Source organism: Dendrobates tinctorius, unplaced genomic scaffold, assembly GCF_039654945.1.
Source record: "Dendrobates tinctorius isolate UK_male_01 unplaced genomic scaffold, ASM3965494v1 ptg000029l, whole genome shotgun sequence".
In the NCBI taxonomy this organism is placed as follows: domain Eukaryota; kingdom Metazoa; phylum Chordata; class Amphibia; order Anura; family Dendrobatidae; genus Dendrobates; species Dendrobates tinctorius.
The window spans coordinates 21,998,505-22,008,774 of NW_027361697.1; the positions used below are offsets into that span (position 1 = coordinate 21,998,505).

Here is a 10,270-nt window from a genome sequence, read left to right on the forward strand (position 1 = left end):
CTTCCTGCGGCGCTTCCTGCTGTGACGACGAGCGACGTGTGGAGCCGGGCGGGAGGACGCAGGATCACCTAGTGTGACAGGTAAGTAGCGACCCCCGTCCCAGCGATGTCGCTGGTGAGATCTGCCTGTGTGGCAGCTCACTAGCGACCACTTAGCGATGTACCAGCGATCCTGACCGCGTCATATCGCTGGTCGGGATCGCTGGTACATCGCTAAGTGTGACAGTACCTTAAGCGGAGTTTGTCATGCGCAGTGGCTCCCCCATACCAGACTATCAGAGAGGAGCAAATCACAGATCTGATAGCATTAAAGAATAAGATCAGCAGATTCTTAGACAAACCATATCTTTTCAGCTGACGCAGGAAGAACATCCTCTGTTGTGCTTTTCTTATAACAGCAACCACGTTTTTCCCCATTTAAGATCATGAGAGATGATAACACCAAGGAATTTGGTTTCTGTGACCCTAAGAACCACTTCGTCATGGATGTAGATTGGAAGTATCTCATGTTGATCTTTCCTAAAATCCACAACCATCTCAGCAGTTTTTTTTAGTGTTGAGTACAAGATTATTGGCTTTACACCAGTAACATATTCTTTTCACCTCACTCCGATACAAGTCTTCAGCATTTCCCCTGATGAGACCAATCAGTGTCATATCATCATCATCATAACCACGACCCTACTGCCCCTATTGTCCGACGGCAGCTGTAAGTTCAGAAAAAGTCTACGCAAGTTAATCGCCGTAGACTTATTTGGCATAAAACCGGATTGGTCAGGATGAACAAGATCCTGAACCACACAAGACAAACAGCTAGCCAAAATTTCAGCTAAAATCTTTACATCTACCGTCAGCAGCGAGATGGGCCTGTAGGATTCTGACAACGTTGGATCTCTTCCCTCTTTCGGAATGACCACCGCCTCCCTCATGGACGCCGGCAATTCACCCTCCCGAAGAGCGTCTTCAAAATCTATTGCAGTCTGGGTGTTACCATCTCAATTAATTGTTTGTAAGTTTCACTAGGGATACCATCTGCCCCCGGGGCCCTATTAGTCATAAATATAATAGCCAATTCAATCTCTTCTTTGGTTATGGGCACCTCCAATCTCCTCCTATCACTGTCTTTAATACTCAGGAGCCCTGCTTCCTGAAGAAAATCCTCTATGTCCCCAAATGAGTCCCCTGCTCCTGAAGAATATAATTGATTTATAGAATAGTCTAGTCTAAATTCCCCCAAAATACATTGTCCCCCATCTCCCTTCCCTCATCAGTCTTCAGTTTGTTTACATAATGAGATTCCCTCTGTGCCACTACCACCACTTAGATGCCCCACTTTTTCACCTTCTTCATAAAATTGCGTTTTCTGGAATGCCCTCCTCCTCTCCACTTTTCTCAAATACACCTTATTAACCTCTTCCTGTGCACCCCTCAAGGTTCCGTTACATTTAGCGATGCACCAGCGATCCCGACAACGATACAACCCGGTCAGGATCGCTGGTGCATCGCTAAATGGTCGCTAGTGAGCTGCCAAACAGGCAGATCTCACCAGCGATGCAGCGGCGGTCGGCACTTACCTGTCACACGCAGCGAGGGTGACTTCTTCCGCCCGTGTCCATGGAGTCGCTCGTCGGCGCCAGCAGGAAGCAGTCGACGAGAAATAGACCATCCTGGTCTCGCGCGATCAGCGATATCCAGCGGGGAGCCGGGTCGGAGGTAAGTGTCACATGTAGCGAGATCGCTAGCGATTAGAGTTGAGCGACTTTGGTCGGATCGGGTTTCATGAAACAAAATTTGTTTAGATGAAACTGGTCCGACAAGGCCAAAAAAAGTCGGGGTTTCGTCCGAAACCCGACCCCAATGCAAGTCAATGGGAAATAAAAGTCGGCATTGAGTGGATGAATGTCATCCACTCAATGCCGACTTTTATTTCCCATTGACTTGCATTGGGGTCGGGTTTCGGACGAAACCCCGACTTTTTTTGCCCTAGTTGGACCAGTTTCATCTGAAACAAATTTTGTTTCATGAAACCCGATCCGACCAAAATCTCTCAACTCTACTAGCGATATCGCTGTTGCATCACAAAATCGGTGACTCTTTAGCGATCTCACTTAGTGTGAAGGGGGCTTTAGCCTACTCTGATTTTCTACTGACGGGTCCAGTACCATATCTGTTCTCTATTCCTTACATTGCTTCTATCCGGGCATTGCTGGAGCGGAATTCAGCTGATCGATGGACGTACAAATGTTGGACCTTTGCTGATCTCATTGATGAGATCTCCTACTGCTTGGTCATCAGTTGTTTAGACCAGGACAATCCTTTTAAGCAAACTTGGAGTGATCATGGCATTACTGGATTGTTGGAATGAGCCAAGTCCATTCTGGCCTGATATTCTAGAACTAAGAGTGGTAGCATTATGACTACTGGTGAGAATTCACATGAGGAATTTTGGTTTTCATTGCAGTTCCCTTCTTAACATCTAATGCATAATTTTGTATTAAGTTTTTTTTTTTTTTCTCTAGACATGCGTATGGTCTGAACTTGATAAAATTGAACGGGATTTTATAAAGCCTCTCCATACAGGACTGAATATGTCCAAAGCCCATTATGAAGCAGAAATCCGAAATACAAATGAGAAAAAGAAAGGTGAGAAATGAGTCGTGTTATCTCTCTGCAATTTCCCAACTTCTGTAGAAATGTTGGTTTCTAGAAGCTGCATCTCTTGTGATGTTCAGCCTTACATGTTTAACATGAATATTTATTTTTTCCTCCCAGGGTCCCACTCTGAGAAGACACTTTGTACTGTAACCGCTGGAGGAAGTAAGCTACCTGACATGACTCCAGAAATGCAGCTTCAGGTGCGTTGTATATTCCCCTGCATTAGCCACGTATCGTGGCATTGTGCCTCTGAGTGATCAGTGCGCTATAGCTTCCTCCCAGAACTGTGTAATGTCATTGTGATTATCTAAAATATCATTAACGTTTTTTGACATTTTAGGTTTTACAGTCAGCTCGTTTCACATTTGATTTAATGGAAAGTGTCCTCGCCAGAGTCGAAGAGCTCATTGAAGTGAAGCGAAAATCTGCAGTACAGGAGAAAATTGGGTCAAGTAAAGATGTTTAGTGTTTCTGTTCTTATTTATGAGTACATTTTGGTAATAAATATTTTACAAGCTATAAGAACGGATGTGCTATGAATAGACGCATTTACTTTTTCTTATCGCCACGACAGCACCCACTTGAGAAAGGGGATCTGCCCATAGGACCTGGAAACCTACAGATAAAAAGGGCGGTCCCCCTCGACGACTCAGTTGGTTTCCTGTTCTTATGGGAACCTGCAGACTAAAGAGGTTTCTGTCCAAATTGCAGCCCTCTATGTGGTCTCCTTGGGAACGGCAGGGTCTGTGGCACCAGTAGCAGCGTCGGGGGAACCCTGCTCGTCACTCCCCTCTCCTCTGGCGGTGGATAGTGTGTGGCCAGGGTCCGGGAGAGGGCGCTCTGGCTTATGTGGAACGTGGTGCAGTCAGGAACAGCCGACACTCATCCGTGGGAGCAGGGTGTGGGCACGGCCACCCTGTGCCTCCATCAAGCCGTACTCCTGGGTTTCAGCCCCAATGCATGTGCACTGGCCATTTAGCGTTCTTGAAACGGAAGTGCTCAGGATTCACTTCTGGGGGTCCAGGGAGGCGTATTCCAGCATGGAGAGATGGATGAGCGGGTTGTAGGTATAAGATCCAGCGGCTTTCTGCTGCTGGTGTGCATGCAAGATGTCCTGTCCAGAAGAATCTGAGGTGCATCCACAGGTGCTGGAAGTGCAGATCCACAGCAAATCTAAGAGCAGCAGTGAGTGCTCCCGAGAGGGCGACTCCACTGAAAAGTGTACGGAGCCAGAAAGCTGAGCTGTCTACAACTCATGCTGTGCTCCCGCCTCCAGAACCGGTACCACATTGACAAGCTTCACTGGGTGACTGTTACGTGACTCTGTCTACAAAGCTGATTACCCCTTATTTCTGTGTACCCCATTTAGGCTAAGAAAGCTAAAAAATCTAAACACAAGGCTATTAAGAGACTGTCAGATGTGTATCAGCCAGACTTTAGAGGAGGAATCATCCTTTAGGTCCACTGATATATGGGCAATGATGAGGGAAGAGCGCCAGTCCCTAAAACGCTCAGACAAACCTAAAAAGCATAGGACCAGAGCAAGGAGTGTTACCCTGTGTCCAGCTCCTCTTCCAATAGTGACCAGGTTAGGTCCGCTTCATCATCAATCACATCATCATCTGAAGAGCCCGGTGTTGCCCGGGCATAGTAACTAACTGTGGTTAGTTATAACAAATTATAATGACTCATACACATCCTCCATCCCATATCCTCCATCCCATAGTCCAGTGCCCGTATACCTATCACACATCCTCCATCCCATAGTCCAGTTACATATTTACATAGTAATTAAGGTTGAAGGAAGACTTTAAGTCCATCTAGTTCAACCCATATCCTATCCTAACCTGCCCTAACATGTTGATCCAGAGGAAGGCAAAAAAAACCCATGTGGCAATCGGTAAGCTTCACATTGGGGAAAAAATTCCTTCCCGACTCCACATACGGCAATCAGACTAGCTCCCTGGATCAACGCAATATCAAGGAAACTAGTGTATATACCCTGTAATATTATACTTTTCAAGAAAGGCATCAAGTCCCTTCTTAAGTTTTAGTAGGGAATCACTCATTACAACCTCATATGGCAGAGTTCCATAGTCTCACTGCTCTTACAGTAAAGAATCCACGTCTGTGAGTATGCTTAAACCTTCTTTCCTCCAGACGTAGAGGATGCCCCCTTGTCCCTGTCACAGGTCTAAGAGTAAAAAGATCCTTAGAAAGGTCTTTGTACTGTCCCCGCATATATTTATACATTGTAATAAGATCACCCCTAAGCCTTAGTTTTTCCAAACGAAATAACTGCAAGTGTAATAACCTGTCTTGGTATTGCAGACCCCCCAGTTCTCTAATAACCTTGGTCGCTCTTCTCTGCAACCGCTCCAGTTCAGTAATGTCTTTCTTATACACCGAAGACCATAACTGTACACAGTATTCTAAGTGTGGTCGCACTAGTGACTTATATAGAGGTAAAATGATGTTCTCCTCATGAGCATCTATGCCTCTTTTAATGCATCCCATTATTTTATTTGCCTTTGTAGCAGCTGCCTGACACTGGCCACTAAATATGAGTTTGTCGTCCACCCATACACCCAGGTCTTTTTCAGTGACAGGTTTGCCCAGTGTTTTTACAATTAAGCACATAATTATACATCTTGGTTTCTTCTGCCCAAGTGCATGACCTTACATTTATCCCCATTAAAGCTCATTTGCCATTTATCAGCCCAAGCTTCTAGTTTACATAAATCCTCCTGTAATATAAATTTGTCCTCCTCTGTATTGATTACCCTGCAGAGTTTAGTGTCATCTGTAAATATTGAAATTCTACTCTCTATGCCCTCCTACATGGTCATTAATAAATGTTAAGAAGCGGGCCCAATACTGACCCTTGTGGTACCCCACTGCTAACCGTGACCCAGTCCGAGTGTGCTTCATTAATAATCACCCTTTGTTTCCTATCCCTGAGCCAGCTCTTAACCCACTTACACATATTTTCCCCTATCCCCATTGTTCTCATTTTATGTATCAACCTTTTGTGTGGTACCGTATCAAAAGCTTTTGAAAAGTCCATGTACACCACGTCCACTGCATTCCCTTGGTCCAGTCTGGAACTCTCCTCTTCATAAAAGCTTATCAGATTAGTCTAACAGCAATGGTCCCTTGTAAACCCATGTTGATATTGGGTCATGAGGTTATTCTTCTCCAGATACTCCAGTATAGTATCTCTTAGAAAACCCTCTAGGATTCTACCCACAGTTGAGGTTAAGCTCACTGGCCTATAATTTTCAAGTTCAGTTTTTGTCCCCTTTTTGAATATTGGCACCACATTTGCTATACCTCAGTCCTGTGGTACAGACCCTGTTATTATGGAATCTTTAGACCATTAATTTTAATCTTTATCTATGACTGTGCTTAATTCCTGCAGTACTCGGGGGTGAATCCCATCCGGGCCCGGGGATTTGTCAATTTTAGTGATTTTTAGATGTCGCCATACTTCCTGCTGGGTTAAGAATGGAGAATATTTATCTCTGATCATGTTCTCCGTCATGGGATTTTCTTGTGTAAATACTGTTGAAAGTCATATTGGCTTTTTCCTCATCCACTATTTCACCCAGACTATTTTTAAGGGGGCCAACACTATCATTTTTTAGTTTCTTACTATTTATGTAGTTAAAGAAAATTTTGGGATTATTTTTACTTTCTCTGGCAATGAGTCTGTCTCAATCTTTGCTGCCTTGATTTGCTTTTTACAGAATTTTATTTAATGTTCTGTATTTATTTAATGCCTCATCACTACGTACTTGCTTTAATTCTCTAAATGCTTTATTTTTGTCACTTAATGCGCCCCTTACAGCTCTATTTAACCATAGTGGTCTCCTCCTATTTCTAGCATGTTTATTCCCATACGGCAGGGTTCCCCAACTCCAGTCCTCAAGAGCCACAGGTCATGTTTTCAGGATTTCCTTATTATTGCTCAGGTGATGGATTTATTGCCTGTGCAGGTACTGAAATTATCACCTGGGCCATACTAACGAAATCCCGAAAACATGAACCGTTGGTGCCTGTTGAGGACTGGAGTTGGCGAACACTGCCATATGGTATATATTGTGCACAGGTCCTATTCAGGATGCTAATAAACGTCTCCCATTTTCTGTGCATTTTTATGTCTCAGGATATCGTCCCAGTTAATTGCACCAAGATCATCTCTCATCCGTTGGAAATTTGCCTTCCTGAAGTTTAGTGTCCTAGTTACCCCTCTACTACACACCTTATTAACCCCTTCCCGACCTTTGCGCCACGTAGGCATCTTGAAAGTCTGTGCCAATCCGACCTGTGACCGCCTATGTGGCGTCATGGGGGAGATCGCGGTCCTGCGGGTCAGATGACTGGGGTCACTCTAAGGTCATCTGACCCGCAGGTACAGGAGGCCTTGTACTTCACCCCGAGGGGGTGGCTTTGCCCCCCCCCCCATGGCTATGATCGCTCTGATTGGCTGTTGAAAGTGAAACAGCCAATCAGAGCAAATGTAATATATTTCACCAATGAAATTTGGTGAAATATTACAATCCAGCCATGGCCGACCTACAATATCATCGGCCATGGCTGGAGACTGCGATGTGCCCCAGGTACATTTTGATCACTGTGATAAAACCCTATCGCAGTGATCAAAATAAAAAATCTGCAAATAAACTCCCCCCTTATCACCCTCATAGGTAGGGAAAAATAATGAAAAAGAAAATATATTTTTATTTTTTGGGTTGGAATTGGGGTCAAAAGGCACCTGTAACCCCACGAGGGTGTTTTTAAGTAAAAGAGCCACCTGCAGCAGCACCAAGGCTGCACTCTGTGAAGGTGGCTCTTCTGTTTCTGGCCCCTAGTAACGCTGAAATATCGACTTTTATAATGCCCTGAGGGGGAGACAGGTTCCCTTTAAGGTTAGGTGTGGGTTGGGGTTAGGGTTGAGTTAGAATTCAGGGGTTTCCACTATTTAGGCACATCATGGGGTCTCCAAAATCGACATGGCGCCACCATTGATTCCAGCCAACTTTGTGTTCAAAACAATCAAACAGTGCTCCCTCCCTTCCGAGCCCCGACGTGTGTGGTTTAAGCCTACTCAGGAAAAATTGCACAACAACTTTGGGGGTCTAACTTCTCCTGTTACCCTTGGGAAAATAAAAAATTATTTGTGTTAAATGATTTTTTTTTATTTTCATGGCTCTGCATTATAAACTTCTGTGAAGCACTCAGGGATTCAAAGTGCTCACCACACATCTAGATAAGTTCCTTGGGTGGTCTAGTTTCCAAAATGGTGTGAAAATGAGGATGAATGAACTCATGGAGATCAACATCCAACACTGCGGAGACACCATCACGTGTTTCTCAACGCAGTGATTCTAGAGCACTGCCCCCATCCCTTATGGGAAATATGCCCCGAAACAGCTGTCTGTGGATGGATACCATGTTTTGGCATAGGTGGTTTCCTTCATTGGAGACTGCCCTTCCCGTGGTTGTTCCTTCCCGGGGAAAGACCTGGCTAGTCATTGCTTGCGTTGAGAAACATGTGATGGTGTCTCCGCGGCTTCTGTTTTGCATGTTTTGCATATTTCCCATAAGGGATGGGGGCAGTGCTCTAGAATCACTGCGTTGAGAAACACGTGATGGTGTCTCCGCAGTGTTGGATGTTGATCTCCATGAGTTCATTCATCCTCATTTTCACAGTCTTTTACTAGGCATTGCTCCTACCAGCCAGTTTCATACTCCACACTGATGAGGGGCAATACCCCGAAACAGCTGTCTGTGGATGGATACCATGTTTTGGCATAGGTGGTTTCCTTCATAGGAAACTGCCCTTCCCGTGGTTGTTCCTTCCCGGGGAAAGACCTGGCTGGTCATTGCTTGCATTGAGAAACATGTGATGGTGCCTCCGCGGCTTCTGTTTTGCATAGTTTCCAAAATGGGGCATTTCTACTGTTTAGGCACATCAGGGGCTCTGCAAACGTAACATGACGCCCGCAGACCATTCCATCAAGTCGGCATTTCAAAACGTCACTACTTCCCTTCCGAGCCCCGACGTGTGCCCAAACAGTGGTTTCCCCCACATATGGGGTACCAGCGTACTTGGGACAAACTGGACAGCAACTTTTGGGGTCCAATTTCTCCTGTTACCCTTGTGAAAATAAATTGCGGGCTAAAAAATATCACTTTTTGTTGGAAGAAAAACAATTTTTTTTTTTTCACGGCTCTGCGTTATAAACTTCTGTGAAGCACTTGGGGGTTCAGAGTGCTCACCACACATCTAGATAAGTTCTTTGGGGGGGACTAGTTTCCAAAATGGGGTCACTTGTAGGGGAGCTCCAATGTTTAGGCACACAGAGGCTCTCCATACGTGACATGGTGTCTGCTAACGATTGGAGCTAATTTTCCATTCAAAAAGTCAAATGGCGCTCCTTCCCTTCTGAGCCCTGCTGTGCGCCCAAACAGTGGTTTATGACTACATATGAGGTATCAGTGTACTCAGGAGAAATTGACCAACAAATTTTAGGATCCATTTTATCCTGTTGCCCATGTGAAAATGAAAAAAATTGAGGCTAAAAGAACATTTTGTGAAAAAAAAAAAAAAAAAAAGTACTTTTTCATCTTTACGGATCAATTTTTGAAGCACCTGGGGGTTCAAAGTGCTCACTATGCATCTAAATAAGCTCCTTAGGGGGTCTAGTTTCCGAAATGGGGTCATTTGTGGGGGGAGCTCCAAAAGTTTGGAGAGCCCCTGTGTGCCTAAACTCGACATGGTGTCCGCTAACGATTGGAGCTAATTTTCCATTCAAAAAGTCAAATGGCGCTCCTTCCTGGCCGTGTACCCAAGCAGTGGTTCCCCCCACATATGGGGTTTCAGTATACTCAGGACAAATTGGACAACAACTTTTGGGGTCCACGTTCTCCTTTTACCCTTGGGAAAATAAAAAAAAATTGTTGCTAAAAGATCATTTTTGTGACTAAAGACCTGAACCCTATTGAAATCCTTTGGAATGTAATCAAGAGGATGATGGATAGTCACAAGCCATCAAACAAAGAAGAACTGCTTAAATTTTAGTGTATATATTCGCTACGATTGACCTCATGCTAACCATTATGTGAAAAACCAAGGCATAAATGTGGGCATGTGCAAGGTTCATTCCACTAGATTGAAAATTTGCTGTGGAGTGAGTAAGCACATGTGAATATATATATTATAATAGGACAGGATTGTATGGTCAGCTGCCAGATGGAGAAGGTGGCTGAGTCTCCTCAGAGCCTGCCCCCACCAGAACCAGAATTTTTACAGAATGCAAAAATAGAAAATGATTCACAGGTAACACCTTTTAAAAAATGAGGCTACAGGGAGGCAGAAATAGAATATGATTCTCAGGGTCACACCTTACATTTTTCACAACTGATGTGGAGTGATCTAGGTTATGATGGGATCTGCCAACAAATTTGTTTATGAAGATTTATGACCATCATCTGATGGCAAGTATTGGGGAAAACTTGGTGTGGCATATTGGAAATGAACATCCTTTCCACCAGGAGCTAAGTCACCATGGGAAATGTGTGGTCTGATCTCCCCCAAAGAATAAACATGC

At 44.5% G+C, this 10,270-nt stretch overlaps 1 protein-coding gene across 3 annotated transcripts in view; it reads left to right on the forward strand.

The window, feature by feature from the left end:
• The window catches only part of GLMN (glomulin, FKBP associated protein), an 89,301-nt gene extending 86,122 nt beyond the window's left edge, over positions 1 to 3,179 (forward strand). For all 3 annotated transcript variants that reach the window (XM_073571458.1, XM_073571457.1, XM_073571459.1), the window contains exons 17-19: positions 2,519 to 2,642; positions 2,772 to 2,854; positions 2,995 to 3,179. In XM_073571458.1, the coding sequence (XP_073427559.1) occupies positions 2,519 to 2,642; positions 2,772 to 2,854; positions 2,995 to 3,120 (333 nt within the window). In that variant the 3' untranslated portion in view covers positions 3,121 to 3,179. The remainder of the gene's footprint in view (positions 1 to 2,518; positions 2,643 to 2,771; positions 2,855 to 2,994) is intronic.
• The last annotated feature ends 7,091 nt before the right edge of the window (positions 3,180 to 10,270 follow it).